The sequence below is a fragment of the Macaca fascicularis genome, chromosome 10 (genome assembly GCF_037993035.2).
Source record: "Macaca fascicularis isolate 582-1 chromosome 10, T2T-MFA8v1.1".
NCBI lineage: Eukaryota > Metazoa > Chordata > Mammalia > Primates > Cercopithecidae > Macaca > Macaca fascicularis.
Genome location: NC_088384.1, coordinates 7,854,240 through 7,872,173, shown reverse-complemented (window position 1 = coordinate 7,872,173; position 17,934 = coordinate 7,854,240). Strand labels below are relative to the sequence as shown.

Genomic DNA, 17,934 nt, shown 5'->3' with positions numbered 1-17,934 from the left:
AAGAGGAGACCCAGCCAGTGCCCAGGTACATGGGAAGGTCCAGCCTCAGACACTACGAGAAATAGAAATTAAAACAATCACAAGGCACTACTTTACACCTCATGAGTTATCAATATTTTAAAACAATGTTAATATTCAATGCTGGGAAGAATATGAAAGTAGAACATTCACATAATGTTGATGGCAATGTGAATCACTACTCTTTTGAGAGAACAATTTGGCAGTCCTTATAAAATATAATAAAAGGGAGAGGTGAAGTCAGCAAGATGACAGAATTGTTGGTCCCAGGCTACACTACTCCCTCACAGAAAGTTCAACTAGCAACCATTCACAGACAGGAACACCTTGGTGGAAACACCCCAAATTGGAAATAGGCCTGAATCACCTGTGTGGTTCACAGAACAAAAAGCACATAAAAAAGGTAGAAGAAATGGTCTCGTTTTAACCGCATTCCCCTAAGTCGATAAAGTACCACACAGAAAGTGTTTCCCAGGAACAGCAGTTTCTACAGAGGGAAAAGGCAGCTGGAGGTGGACGCCCAGTTTTCTGGCATTCCAAGATGCTTCCCAGGAAGCCCATTCCCATCTCACCTCAAAGGCAACACAGGGAAATGGCATGGCTAGACCATCCGGAGTCAGGTAGAAACAAAGCAAGGAGACAAAGTGGGAGCTCTGTGTATCTGCCAACAGTGGTGCCCAATCAGAGGTACCATCTAACTGCATATCACACCTGAAAAGCTGAGCTGATAACTCCCAGAAGTAAAAAGAAGTTCTACTTGGCTTGAATCCATAGATGGCCAGCCTCCAAAACCAGCCTTAGACCCTACCCTGGGGCTTTTAGACCCTATCCAGGCAGGAAAATTACTACCACGTTGAATTTCAGCAAAGAGCAGAGGCTAGATATGCTATACCCAGTACTTTAAACAATGTTCAGCCCAGCCTCAAGGCCCACCCCAAGGACCCACATAGGCAGGAAGGCAAACGTGAACTGTGCATTTCTATTAGAGTAAAGTGTCAGCTCCCATCCATCCCTACCAGCAATTTCATCTAACCCTGGGACCCTTCCTGCAACCCTGTCCAACTGTTGAACTGACATAGCCGTACCACGTGGCCAGGAAATCTACCCTGTGGCCCAGCCCAATCTGAGGCAATTGTAATGTCCATCCAGCAGCTCAGCCTGATTACTGAGCCCAGCTTGGCTGCCCCACCTGAACTTAGAGCCAACACAGTAGCCCAGCCATCTAGAACACCCAAAAGCAAGCTCTGTCTGCCCATGGTCATTACCAGCTGTCCTATACAGAATCACAAGCTAGACTGAATAATGAACGTCTATCTCTGCCAAAGAACACCTGTAAAAGCCAAAAAAGGTGGTTGTCTCTTTGAATGCATGGATACCAACACAATGACAGAAGATAACAGACTCAAAAAATCTTGACACTTCCAAAATAAACTAACAAAGCTCAAACAATGCACCCTAAAGAAAGAATGATGTATTAAATGATAGACAAGGAATTCAGAATAATCCTCTTAAAGTTCAGTGAGCTACAAGAATACAAAGACTAAAGAATAAAATAAAACTTGGAAAGCAATACATGAACAAAATTAAAGGTTTGACAAAGAAATAGAAACAATTCTTAAAACCTAAATAGAAATCCTAGAGATGAAGAATACAATAACTGAACGGAAAAAAAAATGCAACCAAAAGCTTCAACAGCATGCTCATTCGGGCTGAAGAAGGAATCAATGAGCTTGAAGATAACATTTGAAATTATCCAATCAGAGGAACAAAAGGAAAAAAAGAATAAAAATGGATGAAAAAAACCTATGGGAATTATGGGACACCATCAAAGGACCTAATATATACATAATAGAAATTCAAGAAGCAGAAGAAAAAAAGCCTAGAAAGCATATTTAAAGAAATAATGACTGAAAACTTCCCTAATTTGGGAATAGATACCAGTATTCCCAAGTTACAGGAAGCACAGAGGTCTCTAATGAAATTCAACCCAAAGAGGAGGTCGCCAAGACAACATAATAATCAAACTATCAAAAATCAAATACAAAGAAAAAACCCTGAGAGTAGCAAGAGATTAAAAAATATATCACATACAAAGAGGTACCAACATGACTATCAGCAGATTTCTCCACAGAAACAGGAGAGAGTGGGATAATACATTCAGATGGTTAATGGGGAAAAAAACCCTGACAATCAAGAATACTTCACCCAGAAAAGCTGTTTTTCAGAGATGATTGAGAAATAAAACTTTCCCAGACATACAACAGCTAAGGGAATTCATCACTACTAGCCTGCCTCACAGGAATTGCTAAAGAGAGTTCTTTAAGTTGAAACAAAAGGCTGCTAATTATTAACATAAAAGTTATAAAAACACAAAACTCAGCGGTATAAATATTACACAGTCATGTTTAGAATACTCTAGGACTGAAATGGTGATGTGTAAAGTGACTATCTTTAGTACGAATTTTAAAAGGAATTTAAAAGACAAAACTACTAATAACAACTATAATTAGAATAAATTGTCAAGAAATACATAGGATTATGTAAATTTTGAAATCAAAAACATAAAATGAGGGGGATAAATGTGTAGATGTGCTGTATGCAATCAAAGTTAGGTTGTTATCATTATGAAATGGACTATGCAAGTATAAAATTTCTATGCAAGCCTCATGGTAACAACAAAACAAAAATCTATAGTAGATGCACAAAACAAAAATAGAAAGCATACCATTATAGAAAACCATTAAACCACAAAAGAACATACCAAGACAGGAAGAAAGAAATAAAGTACCTACAAAACAACCAGAAAACAGTTAACAAAATGGTAGTAGTAAGTTCTTCCCTATCCATAATTACTATGGATGTAAATGGATTACATTCTCCAATAAAAAGACATAGAGTGACCAACTCTATGCTGCCCACAGGAGACTTGCCTCACTTTTAAGGACATACATAGACTAAAAGTAAAGGGATGGAAAAAGATATTCCATGCAAATGGAAACCGAAAGAGAAGGGATAGCTATACTTACATCAGACAAAATAGACTTTAAGTCAAAAATTGTAAAAAGAAACAAAGGACATTAAATAATGATACAGGGGTCACTTCATCAAGATGCTTTAATAATTATAAATTTATATGCACTTAACATCAGAGCACCTAAATATAGAAAGCAAATATTACAGGATCTGAAGGGAGGGACAGATTGCAATATAATAATAGTAGGGGATTTAAATACCCCACTTTCAATAATGGACAGATCATCCAGACAGAAAATTAATAAGGAAACACTGGACTTGAACAACACTTTAGACCAAGGAGATCTAATAAATATACAGAACATTCTATCTCACAGCAACAGAATATACATTCATCTTAAGCGCACACAGAACATTCTCCAGATAGATCAGATAGTAGGCCACAAGACAAGTCTTAGCACATTTAAGAAGACTGAAATCATACCACATACCTTTTCTGACCACAATGATATAAAACTAGAAACCAATAACGGGGAATTTTGAAAGAAAAATCACAAATACATGGAAAGTAAACAATATGCTCCTGGACAACCAATAGAAAATAAATAACAACAAACAATAAAGAAATTACAGTGGAAGATGGCCAAATAGGAACAGCTCCAGCCTCCATCTCCCAGCGTGAGTGACACAGAAGACGGGCGATTTCTGCATTTTCAACTGAGGTACCGGGTTCATCTGACTGGGGCATGTCAGACAGTTGGCGCTGGTCCGTGGATGCAGCCCAACCAGCGAGAGCTGAAGCAGGGCGAGGCATCGCCTCACCTGGGAAGCACAAGGGGGAAGGGAATTCCTTTTCCTAGCCAAAGGAAACTGAGACACACAACACCTGGAAAATTGAGTAACTCCCACCTAATACTGCGCTTTACCAAGGGTCTTAGCAAACGGCACACCAGGAGATTATATCCCACACCTGGCCCAGAGGGTTCCACACCCACAGAGCCTCCCTCATTGCTAGCACAGCAGTCTGAGATCTAACTGTAAGGTGGCAGTGAGGGGTGCCCTCCATTGCTGAGGCTTAGGTAGGCAAACAAAGCCACTGGGAAGCTCAAATTGGGTGGAGCCCACCACAGCTCAAGGAGGCCGGCCTGCCTCTGTAGACTCCTCCTCTGGGGACAGGGCATAGCTAAACAAAAAGCAGCAGAAACCTCGGCAGAGGTAAATGCCCCTGTCTGACAGCTTTGAAGAGAGCAGTGGATCTCCCAGCACGGAGGTTGAGATCTGAGAACGGACAGACTGCCTGCTCAAGTGGGTCCCTGACCCCTGAGTAGCCTAACTGGGAAACATCCCCTACTAAGTGCAGGCTGACACCTCACACCTCACATGGCAGGGTACACCCCTGAGACTAAGCTTCCAGAGCAAGAATCAGACAGCAACACTCGCTGTTCAGCAATATTCTATCTTCTGCAGCCTCCGCTGCTGATACCCAGGCAAACAGGGTCTGGAGTGGACCTCAAGCAAACTCCAACAGACCTACAGCTGAGGGTCCTGACTGTTAGAAGGAAAACTAACAAACAGAAAGGACACCCACACCAAAACCCCATCAGTACGTCACCATCATCAAAGACCAAAGGCAGATAAAACCACAAAGATGGGGAAAAAGCAGAGCAGAAAAGCTGGAAATTCAAAAAATCAGAGCGCATGTCCCCCTTCAAAGGAACGCAGCTCATCACCAGCAACGGAACAAAGCTGGACGGAGAATTACTTTGACGAGTTGAGAGAAGAAGGCTTCAGTTGATCAAACTTCTCAGAGCTAAAGGAGGAACTACGTAACCAGTGCAAAGAAACTAAAAACCTTGAAAAAAGAATGGACGAATGGATAACTAGAATAATCAACGCAGAGAAGACCTTAAAAGAACTGATAGAGATGAAAATCATAACACGAGAACTACGTGACAAATGCACAAGCTTAAGTGACTCAATCAACTGGAAGAAAGAGTATCAGCGATTGAAGATCAAATGAATGAAATGAAGCGAGAAGAGAAGTGTAGAGAAAAAAGAGTGAAAAGAAATGAACAAAGCCTCCAAGAAATATGGGATTATGTGAAAAGACCAAATCTACATCTGATTGGTGTGCCTGAAAGTGATGGGGAAAATGGAACCAAGTTGGAAAACACTCTGCAGGATATCATCCAGGAGAACTTCCCCAACCTAGTAAGGCAGGCCAACATTCAAATTCAGGAAATACAGAGAATGCCACAAAGATACTCCTCGAGAAGAGCAACTCCAAGACACATAATTGTCAGATTCACCAAAGTTGAAATGAAGGAAAAAATGTTAAGGGCAGCCACAGAGAAAGGTCAGGTTACACACAAAGGGAAGCCCATCAGACTAACAGCAGATCTCTCGGCAGAAACTCTCCAAGCCAGAAGAGAGTGGGGGCCAATATTCAACATTCTTAAAGAAAAGAATTTTAAACCCAGAATTTCATATCCAGCCAAACTAAGTTTCATAAGTGAAGGAGAAATAAAATCCTTTACGGACAAGCAAATGCTTAGAGATTTTGTCACCACCAGGCCTGCCCTACAAGAGATCCTGAAGGAAGCACTAAACATGGAAAGGAACAACAGATACCAGCCATTGCAAAAAACATGTCAAAATGTAAAGTCCATCGATGCTAGGAAGAAACTGCATCAACTAGTGACCAAAATAACCAGCTAATATCATAATGACAGGATCAAGTTCACACGTAACAATATTAACCTTAAATGTAAATGGACTAAATGGTCCAATTAAAAGACACAGACTGGGAAACTGGATAAAGAGTCAAGACCCATCAGTTTGCTGTATTCAGGAGACCCAACTCACATGCAGAGATACACATAGGCTCAAAATAAAGGGATGGAGGAAGATCTACCAAGCAAATGGAAAACAAAAAAAAGCAGGGGTTGCAATCCTAGTCTCTGATAAAACAGACTTTAAACCATCAAAGATCAAAAGAGACAAAGAAGGCCATTACATAATGGTAAAGGGATCAACTCATTAGGAAGAGCTAACTATCCTAAATATATATGCACCCAATACAGGAGCACCCAGATTCATAAAGCAAGTCCTTAGAGACTTACAAAGAGACTTAGACTCCCATACAATAATAATGGGAGACTTTAACACCCCACTGTCAACATTAGATAGATCAACGAGACAGAAAGTTAACAAGGATATCCAGGAATTGAACTCAACTCTGCACCAAGCAGACCTAATAGAAATCTACAGAACTCTCCACCCTAAATCAACAGAATATACATTCTTCTGAGCACCACATCGCACTTATTCCAAAATTGACCACATAGTTGGAAGTAAAGCACTCCTCAGCAAATGTACAAGAACAGAAATTATAACAAACTGTCTCTCAGACCACAGTGCAATCACACTAGAACTCAGGACTAAGAAACTCAATCAAAACCGCTCAACTACATGGAAGCTGAATAACCTGCTCCTGAATGACTACTGGGTACATAACGAAATGAAGGCAGAAATAAAGACATTCTTTGAAACCAATGAGAACAAAGATACAACATACCAGAATCTCTGGGACACATTTAAAGCAGTGTGTAGGGGGAAATTTATAGCACTAAATGCCCACAAGAGAAAGCCGGAAAGATCTAAAATTGACACCCTAACATCAAAATTAAAAGAACTAGAGAAGCAAGAGCAAACACATTCAAAAGCTAGCAGAAGGCAAGAAATAACTAAGATCAGAGCAGAACCGAAGGAGATAGAGACACAAAAAAACCCTCCAAAAAAATCAATGAATCCAGGAGCTGGTTTTTTGAAAAGATCAACAAAATTGATAGACTGCTAGCAAGACTAATAAAGAAGAAAAGAGAGAAGAATCAAATAGATGCAATAAAAAATGATAAAGGGGATATCACCACCGACCCCACAGAAATACAAACTACCATCAGAGAATACTATAAAAACCTCTACGCAAATAAACTAGAAAACCTAGAAGAAATGGATAATTTCTGGGACACTTGAACTCTCCCAAGACTAAACCAGGAAGAAGTTGAATCCCTGAATAGACTAATAGCAGGCTCTGAAATTGAGGCAATAATTAATAGCCTACCGACCAAAAAAAGTCCAGGACCAGACGGATTCACAGCCGAATTCTACCAGAGGTACAAGGAGGAGTTGGTACCATTCCTTCTGAAACTATTCCAATCAATAGAAAAAGAGGGAATCCTCCCTAACTCATTTTATGAGGCCAACATCATCCTGATACCAAAGCCTGACAGAGATACAACAAAAAAAGACCAATATCCCTGATGAACCAATATCCCTGATGAACATCGATGCAAAAATCCTCAATAAAATACTGGCAAACCGAATCCAGCAGCACATCAAAAAGCTTATCCACCATGATCAAGTGGGCTTCATCCCTGGGATGCAAGGCTGGTTCAACATATGCAAATCAATAAACGTAATCCAGCATATAAACAGAACCAAAGACAAAAACCACATGATTATCTCAATAGATGCAGAAAAGGCCTTTGACAAAATTCAACAGCCCTTCATGCTAAAAACTCTCAATAAATTTGGTATTGATGGAAAGTATCTCAAAATAATAAGAGCTATTTATGACAAACCCACAGCCAATATCATACTGAATGGGCAAAAACTGGAAGCATTCCCTTTGAAAACTGGCACAAGACAGGGATGCCCTCTCTCACCACTCCTATTCAACATAGTGTTGGAAGTTCTGGCTAGGGCAATCAGGCAAGAGAAAGAAATAAAGTGTATTCAGTTAGGAAAAGAAGAAGTCAAATTGTCCCTGCTTGCAGATGACATGATTGTATATTTAGAAAAACCCACTGTCTCAGCCCAAAATCTCCCTAAGCTGATACGCAACTTCAGCAAAGTCTCAGGATACAAAATCAATGTGCAAAAATCACAAGCATTCTTATATACCAGTAACAGACAAACAGAGAGCCAAATCATGAATGAACTCCCATTCACAATAGCTTCAAAGAGAATAAAATACCTAGGAATCCAACTTACAAGGGATGTAAAGGACCTCTTCAAGGAGAACTACAAACCACTGCTCAGTGAAATAAAAGAGGACACAAACAAATGGAAGAACATTCCATGCTCATGGATAGGAAAAATCAATATTGTGAAAATGGCCATAATGCCCAAGGTAATTTATAGATTCAATGCCATCCCCATTAAGCTACCAATGACTTTCTTCACAGAATTGGAAAAAACTGCTTTAAAGTTCATATGGAACCAAAAAAGACCCTGCATTGCCAAGACAATCCTAAGCCAAAAGAACAAAGCTGGAGGCATCATGCTACCTGACTTCAAACTATACTACAAGGCTACAGTAACCAAAACAGCATGGTACTGGTACCAAAACAGAGATATAGACCAATGGAACAGAACAGAGCCCTCAGAAATAATACCACACATCTGCAGCCATCTGATCTTTGACAAACCTGACAAAAACAAGAAATGGGGAAAGGATTCCCTATTTAATAAATGGTGCTGGAAAAATTGGCTAGCCATAAGTAGAAAGCTGAAACTGGATCCTTTCCTTACTCCTTATACGAAAATTAATTCAAGATGGATTAGAGACTTAAATGTTAGACCTAAAACCATAAAAACCCTAGAAGAAAACCTAGGTAATACCATTCAGGACATAGGCATGGGCAAGGACTTCATGTATAAAACACCAAAAGCAACGGCAACAAAAGCCAAAATTGACAAATGGGATCTAATTAAACTAAAGAGCTTCTGCACAGCAAAAGAAACTACCATCAGAGTGAACAGGCAACCGCCAGAATGGGAGAAAATTTTTGCAATCTACTCATCTGACAAAGGGCTAATATCCAGAACCTATAAAGAACTCAATCAAATTTACAAGAAAAAAACAAACAACCCCATCAAAAAGTGGGCAAAGGATATGAACAGACACTTCTCAAAAGAAGACATTCATACAGCCAACAGACACATGAAAAAATGCTCATCATCACTTGCCATCAGAGAAATGTAAATCAAAACCACAATGAGATACCATCTCACACCGTTAGAACGGCAATCATTAAAAAGTCAGGAAACAACAGGTGCTTGAGAGGATGTGGAGAAACAGGAACACTTTTACACTGTTGGTGGGATTGTAAACTAGTTCAATCATTGTGGAAAACAGTGTGGCAATTCCTCAAAGATCTAGAACTAGAAATACCATTTGACCCAGCCATCCCATTACTGGGGATATACCCAAAGGATTGTCAGTCATGCTGCTATAAAGACACATGCACACGTATGTTTATTGCGGCACTATTCACAATAGCAAAGACTTGGAATCAACCCAAATGTCCATCAGTGACAGACTGGATTAAGAAAATGTGCCACATATACACCATGGAATACTATGCAGCCATAAAAAAAGGATGAGTTCGTGTCGTTTGTAGGGACATGGATGCAGCTGGAAACCATCATTCTCAGCAAACTATCGCAAGAACAGAAAACCAAATACTGCATGTTCTCACTCATAGGTGGGAATTGAACAATGAGATCACTTGGACACAGGAAGGGGAACATCACACACCAGGTCCTATTGTGGGGAGGAGGGGAGGGATAGCATTAGGAGATATACCTAATGTAAATGATGAGTTAATGGGTGCAGCACACCAACATGGCACATGTATACATATGTAACAAACCTGCACGTTGTGCACATGTACCCTAGAACTTAAAGTATAATCAAAAAACAAACAAACAAAAAAAAGAAAGTACAGTGGAAATTTTAAAATATCTTAAGACAAACGAAAGTGGAAGCACAATATACTAAAATATGTGGGATGCAGCAAAAGCAATTCTAAGAGGAAAGTTTATACCAATAAATGCCTACACCAAACAAGAAGATCCCAAATAAACAACTGAAACTTATGCCACAAGGAAATAGAAAAAAAAGAGCAAACTAAGCCAGTGAAGGAAAGAAATAGTAAAGATCAAAGCAGAAATAAGATACCTAGAGACTAGAAAAACAAAAGACCAACAAAGGTAAGGGTTGGTTTTTTGAAAAGATAAACAAAATAAACAAATCTTTACCTAGACTAAGATAAAAGGAAATGAAAGAGGAGATATTATAACTGATACCACAGAAATACAAAGGATCATATGAGACTATTATGAACAATTATATGCCAAAAAATTGAATAACCTAGAATAAATGAAAAAAACTAGACATATACAACCTTCTGAGACTGAATCATGAAGAAATAGAAAATATTTTTTAATTGCCAACTTGGCTCCAGGAACCCTGGCTTCTGCCAAGCCCCAGAACACACCACCTGGGGCAGTCCTTGTATCCAGGGGCTTGCTCCTGGGAGGTTCCTCCCACTGTTCTTCCTGTGGCTGCTCCTCCTGCCTCTCACCTTTTCATAGAAGCCTTTCCAGAACACTGAATTAGAAGCAGTTCCTCTTTGTTATTCTCCATTGTAGTCCCCTGCTGATTCCTTCCAGTACGAATCACATTGCATATTCTAGCTTATTATTCATAGGTTTGCTTTGTACTGGTCTCCCCCACCAGCAGGCACAGTTCTTTGAGGGCAGCTATCATGTCTTTCTTATTCTCCAATGAGTCTTTGGTGTCTAGCACAGTGCCTGGTATATAATAATTGCTCAAGAATTATTTACTGACTGACTGGGCAAACATATGCAAAATTATAAAGAACCTAAAGGCCTAGTTGGCAGTCAAACAGTTAAATAGTCTGATGTATAAAGTGCCCAAACAATTGATCATGATCCAATCAAACCAGCTCTTTTGAAAGTGCTGTTTGCTTTCTCTGGATGGAACGCCTTTTTCCAATGTGTCCGTGTCAGAAACTCCTATTTAGCCCTCGAAGGTTCATCTCAGTTCTGTTTACTATAAGAGGCATTGCTAACTTCCCAGCCAGCATGAACACATTAAAGGAGGCCTTTGGCAACACTGGACCTCCCTCCAGTCTGTGGAATAAATAAATAAGTAAAAAGACTGGAATAAATCTATCAACAAAATGATTTTAAATTCAGAGCTGAAGTGGAAACCAAGAAAGGGAAATCCATACGTATTAGGAGCAAGGAAGGACCCAAGTCAAGGACAGTAAGAACGTGAGCTGTTGCAACAAGAGCCCAAGGCTTTATCAAGCCCGTATGTGTTAACAGCAACCCTGAAATCTAGTGTAGGCTCAAAGGGAATACAGTTTTAATGCCCATTTGGGGTTAGAAAACTTGTGATTGCGCAAGACTGGGAGTAGATTTGGCATAGCAGTGAACCAAAATCGATCCTAGAAAAATAGCCAAAATGCAGCCAAGAGATAAAGACAAGAAAAATATAAAAGACAGTTTAAGAGACATGAAGAATGAAATGGGAAGACCCAATATTTATGTAATGTAATAGGAGTTCCAGAAGAAAAGACCAGTGAGAATGGAGTGGAGACAATATTCAAAGAATCACAGCTGAGAACATTCAAAAACTCTGAAAAATACAAATTCTCAGATTGCAATAGCAGGAGTGTGGGAAGGTTAAATAGACATCTATACCAAGATACATGGCAGGGAAACTGTAAAGTAACCAAAAGAAACAAAATCTTAAATAAGAAATCACCTATAAAGGAATGACAGACAAACAGCAGAACCTCAGAGCAACAGCAGAGGCCAGAAGACCGTGAAGAGCACCTTCATGGTACTAAGAGGAGATAATTCTCAAACAAGAATTCTGTTCCCTGCTACGTTTTCATTAAAGAGTAGGGCAAAATGAAGATATTTCTGAAAACAAAGACTGAACTAAACACTCACAGGACCTTGCCAAAAGGATTACCAAAGGATACACCTCAGGAAACTGACTCCAGAAGAAAGGAGTGAGGTTTGTGAGGCAGTGATGAGCAAACAAACGGTAATCATGGGGAAACCTAAACAGGCATGAGTCAAAAAAACAGCAGTCATGAACGCAGGTCCCATCAAAACCAGGCAGAAGCAAAGCCCACGTCAATGACAAAACGGAAGGTGAAGGTGCTTTTTCATTCAAGACAGTAGAAATACTGATTATTAACTTTAGACTTTATAAGTTTAGAACACAAGAAAATTCTAAGGAAAACCACTATAAGAATAGAAATAAGATATTTAAGTCTTAAAATGGTGGAAGGAAAAAAAAAAGAGTGATAAAGAAAACAAACAAACAAACAAAAAGAACGTTGGCCAGGCACAGTGGCTCACGCCTGTAATCCCAGCACTTTGGGAGGCTGAGGTGGGCAGATCACCTGAGGTCAGGAGTTTGAGACGAGCCTGGCCAACATGGCGAAACCCTGTCTCTACTGAAAATCAAAAATTAGCTGGGCATGGTGGTACATGCCTGTAATCCCAGCTACCTGGTAGGCTGAGGCAGGAGAATTGCTTGAACCCAGGAGGCAGAGGCTGTGGTGAGCTGAGATCATGCCACTGCACTCCAGCTGGGTGACAGAGTGAGACTCTGTCTCAAAAAAAAGGAAAACTTAGCCAATACCAAACAAGAAAGACAAGGAATAAAGAAAAAAGAAGAAAGAGCAGGAGAAATAATAGTACAAAATAAGAGGTAGGGGGAAGAATCCAAACATAATAACCACAATAAATGAAAACAGACTAAACTTGACAGTTAAAAAAGCAAAGATGTTAATTTTGGAATTTTTAAAAAAATAGATATATGCTATTTAATAAGAAATGCCTAAATTATCACAATAAAAGAGTAAAAAGTTGGAAAAAGATATACCTGACAAATACTAATTAAAACTGTTATAATTCAATAGCAGATAAGATAGACCACAAAAGGCATTCATAGGCATAAAAGGGCTATGATATAATAGTAAAGGGAACAGTTGACCAGGAAGATATGACAAATCTGTACTTCCAGATATGTGTACCAGGAGAACGGTATATAATACAGCATTCATGATATTAGCACTTGAGTGTTCACTCTGCTATGGTTTCCAGTAACCTATTCCACTGGGAATTCAGGGTGAATGCAAAAAAGAGACTCAGAAATCCCTAGGTCCCTGGATAGAACAAGTTATAAGAACACCTCAGCCCTGGCCACCCTCAACCCCCAAAACACGCATTCTATGCACCCATCATATTCTTCATAGATATCACTCTGGCAAGTCTTTCTGGCTTGGGACAATTTGTTATTTATTTCTTCATTTTTTGAGACAGAGTCTCGCTCTGTCACCCAGGCTGGGGTGCAGTGGTGTGATCTCAGCTCACTGCAACCTCCGCCTCCTGGGTTCAAGCGATTCTCCTGCCTCAGCCTCCCAAGTAGCTGGGATTATAGGTGCCCGCCACCATGCCTGGCTAATTTTTGTATATTTAGTAGAGATGGAGTTTCACCTTGTTGGCCAGGCTGGTCTCGAACTCCTGACCTCAGGTCATCTGCCTGCCTCGGCCTCCCAAAATGCTGGGATTACATGTATGAGCCACTGTGCCCAACCTTATTGCTTCATTTTTAGCATCTACCACCATGTCTGATACAGAAAGGCACTCAACAAATGTTAGCTGAATGACACTGCACGCATTCATTACAATTATAATTTTGAAGACTATGAAGCCAATATGAAAAATGTCTGTAATATGCATTTCTATTTTAAAAAACACAATATAAAACTGTGATGCACTCTGATTACAAATATGTAAAGATTATATTTGTGTGTGAATACAAAAATGGAAGAGAATGTGGAACAATGAAAATAGTAAATTTTTTAGGTAAGATGGATGGTGACTATCTGCTTTTAATTTTTATTATTGCTATTAAATTATTATTTGCATAATTTTGAAAATGAGATAAGAAGAAATGGTCGCATAAATTTTAGTGATCCAAGAAAGTAATTCCTGAAAAATGTCACCATGTGTAGACAGAACAAAAGAGTTGTTTTCTGAGCCATGGAAATATTTACTCCTAGGGCCAAACTTTGCTTTCACTCTAAAAGCCACAGTATTCATACATGGTGATTCTCTCTGGACATACAGGGAGCTGGCAAGGAAAGTGGGGTGCTGCGGGGAATGGATACAGCTGCTGTAGCTTCATGCCGCATTTTCCATCCCCTTTTCTCATGCCTCTCCTTTCTAGGAAACCTGCAAGGCACCTATCAATTATCCAGAGTTTGACGAGACAATCTTTCCATTAGCTTCTACTCTACTTCCCCCCAGAAAAGGTTCTCTGTCTTACCTGGACAGAAAACCAGGTAAAGAGAATATTCCTAACCTAGATTGTGGTCTACATATACCATTTCAAATTGAATAGAACAGGGATCCTTGGAGAAATGGCTCATGCCAGGTCCCAGGCAAGGGATGTACAAGAAGAGCCTGGAACATTTGTCATACAGGAAAGCAAGGAAGTTGTCAAAGACTATCCAGTCACATCAACAGGATGTTGGAACCAACATCAAAATGCTCCCACTGGCCAAGATGGAACAAATTGAGTATCAATATAACAGCTGTAATGAATTGAGACACAAATATGTTTAAAGTCATGAGTCCATAATCATTATTAAGAAAAAATAATTAAAAAAAAAAAACACTCATTGTTCACTTTTGGAGGATGCTAGGGAACCAGTTTATTATTTTGGAAAGTAGGAAATGCAGAGAAAGAGTCAAGGATATCTTGCCTCTCTTATACTAACTGTGTCTTGTTGTTACCAAATAGTTGGAGAGGGGAAGTTGTTATTACAGAAGTCCTCTAACTAGTAAGAGAAGAAGAAACGATAGACACAGAATGTCATCATTTTACAATCTCCAGTGAATGAATGGATCTAGGTATGATCAACAATGATTGATAGGATCACGAAAAGAGAGACAGTCTATATATGTTTGCCACCACCTATGAAGTACTTCCCCCCCCACCCACACACACAATGAACATGGGTCTGTACATCTATATCTAACTATCAATTTAGGGTAGGGAGTTAGGGGAGGGAGACAGGGAACATGTTAAATGTCACTGTGGGTTACAAGCAGTCAAATCCAGATTGTAAGAAAGTCCCCATAACGAATAATCCAGATTACTTCTAAAATTAAAAACTGGAGAGGAGGGCTATAGTTCTAAAAAGAATTGTGATAAATCAACCAGTTGTAACTACAGACTTAATTTGGATCCTGACTTAAATAAATTTAAATTAGAAAACATGAGGCAAGCAGTTAGATTTGAACCTTGACTGGATATTTATCAATATGATTGATAACTCTATTAGATGTGAAAACTGTATTTTCACCTTGTTTCTAAAAAGAGTTCTTATTTTTTAGAGAGAGAGGGAAATATGCTATCTGGTATTTATTTCAGAAATATCTGGGGTTGAAGAAAATGAGCAGGAATACAAATGAAATAATTGGCCAAGATTTGACGACTGTTGAAGCTGGGTAGTGGGTACATTCATGGATTCACTATGTTATTCTCTTTACTTCTGTATACGTTTTAAATTTTCAGTAATAAAAAGTCTAAAACATTAATAAAAAATAAACGAAGCTGTGCCTTATTCTTACGGTTGACGTTTGGGGAAAAAATGTCAAGGAAACAATGAGACTCTCACCTTTTCATTAACTGGATAAAAATTCTTCTTGGTATTTGGTATATAAAGGTGTCCAGGACAATCTTTAGATAATTAAAAGACACGTAGCCACCTTTACAGGGGTCCCCTGCACTGAGGGCCTTTTCAATCTTTTCGTAGGACTTTGAAAGCTGTAATAAATTGAAATTAGAGTGTGGCATTCATAAATATCAACTTCATGGAGCTATTCAACCATTTTATTTTTACCAAAAACCTCTTCACATTTTTCTCTCCAAAAACTGATCAAAAAGGTTACTATGGCATGTACTGAACTTCAAATGTTTAATTGATGAGCTCACTACAAAACAGTACTCCCAGTCACAGCTACTCAAGTGACAAGGCAGACACGTTTCCCAGGGAAAAACAGCACATAGAAGAGCTCCACCTCAAATTTCAGAGCTAAAAATACTTGCTGGATCTGCCGGTTTGATACATCTTCCTTAATATCCTTTCAAGCTTTTCCCTACTGTGAGCCCACGCTATGCTTCTCCTGATTAAGTCAGGCCAATCAAACAAAAAAGCTGGTAATATTTTATTAAAAATACAAGTAGCTTTTACAGTAAGGAAAATTATTCATATAAGGACTGCATAAACAGAATATACATTGGACATTTCTTTAATCATTCTTTTTTTAAATGAGGAATTACAAAGAACCTGGGTGAACAAGCTTGCTTATGGGGCTTCTAAAATGCAGTAACGTGGGTTAACCACTGATTTTTATATGACTCATAAAAATACTGTGAAGATTGGTTTTATTTCCAAAGGTTTTCCTACTGTTTATTATTGAGTAATAACAATATTCTCCAGTATCTTCAACCATCCCACTTTGTCTGAATTCAATTTTTTCCTGCTAACTGGGATAAGAAGATAAACAAAATCACCAACAACTTGGTACAAAAGGTTACTTTCTTAAAGAGCTGCTGCAACATGGAAATGTATGTACAAGGATCTCGATCCACTAAAGGAATAAGCAGCAGAATCACTAAATGTTCCTTAGTGTGTATAGGAATATTGGTATCTAAAGGGAAACATCTTTAATAAAAATATTGAGAGATCTAAGTTTATTAGAAAGGACCTAAGCTTCTTAGAAAGTTGCATAACATTCACCCAAAGTGCAGCTAACTTTGTCCATCTCTCTTTCAGGGAGGTGGGCGGCATCTGACACACTGCCTGGGGGAAGACTTGCAGAGAGAAGCAAGAGGCAAGAGCCTGGCGTGGAGTGGGGGCTTAGTGCTGTTACTGGATTGATAAAACCTATTTTTAATGTCTTAATGACATTTGGTTTTCCATACTTTTTTTTTCTTCAGGAGAGTGTTTCTGCGATGAACAAGAGCTTTTAGAAAAAGGGTAAGGTATGAAACCGAAATACTGTCTTTGTGACAAATACAACTTTTTAGAAATTTTCATTGTTACTGTTTATATAGAAAGTACAAGCCTTTGTTTAAAAAATGCAAGCAATTCAGCAAAGTATAAAGAAGGAAATAAAAATACCTGGTAGTCTCACCTTCACATACCATCATATTCTTGATGGAAAAGCCAAGGGTACATCCAATTTCCATCTTCGTATGTTTAGTTTTTACAAATGTTTCCTTGATCTTAAATCTAAATGAGGTCCCTATTGTTATTCTCTCTCATAACACCCTGGTCTTTTTCATCATTCCACTAAAAAAAATTGTATTCATGACTTTTTACTAGTTTAATAACTCTCTCCCTGATACAAGGTAATGTGATCTCTATACAAGCAGAGATCGTATCTGTTTTGCTCACAAATAATTATCTAGAATGAAGCACATTATTGGCATGTGGTTGGCACTCAATAAATATTTATTAAAAGTGGATATATTTTTATCAAAAAGTTATAAAAAGTTATAAAATATAAAAAGCTGTTCAACACATTAGTAAAAAGTGAAATAAACAAAAATTATAGCTGAGATAGCATTTCATCTGCATCAGACTGGCAGAAATGTACAAGCTTAGCAGTACCAAGTGCTGAGGGAACGTGGAACGGCAGGAGTGCTCACGTGCTTCTGGTGGGAGTGTAAATCAATATAGTGGCAAGCAATAGGCTACCGTACATTGAGCCTGAGGGGCGTGTTCTCTACAACCCAGCTCACAACTCCACTCCTAGGTATAATTCCCAGAGAAGCCTTGGCACCTGTGGACCAGAACCTAAGCTTACGACCACTTATGGTGGCACTGTTTGGATTGGCATACAACAGGAAGCAATCCAAAGATCCATCCATAGGGAGAATGTATAACTTATAAAATATTTAGATAAGGGAAACTGTACAGCAGTGAAAATGATAACACGGCTATACCCATAATATGAGTGAATCTC

The 17,934-nt window shown here is 38.9% G+C and overlaps 1 protein-coding gene across 3 annotated transcripts in view; it reads right to left on the bottom strand.

The window, feature by feature from the left end:
• The window catches only part of EFCAB6 (EF-hand calcium binding domain 6), a 309,283-nt gene that overhangs the window by 185,131 nt on the left and 106,218 nt on the right, over positions 1-17,934 (bottom strand). For all 3 annotated transcript variants that reach the window (XM_005567057.5, XM_065522029.2, XM_074003581.1), the window contains one exon: positions 15,579-15,727. In XM_005567057.5, the coding sequence (XP_005567114.3) occupies positions 15,579-15,727 (149 nt within the window). The remainder of the gene's footprint in view (positions 1-15,578; positions 15,728-17,934) is intronic.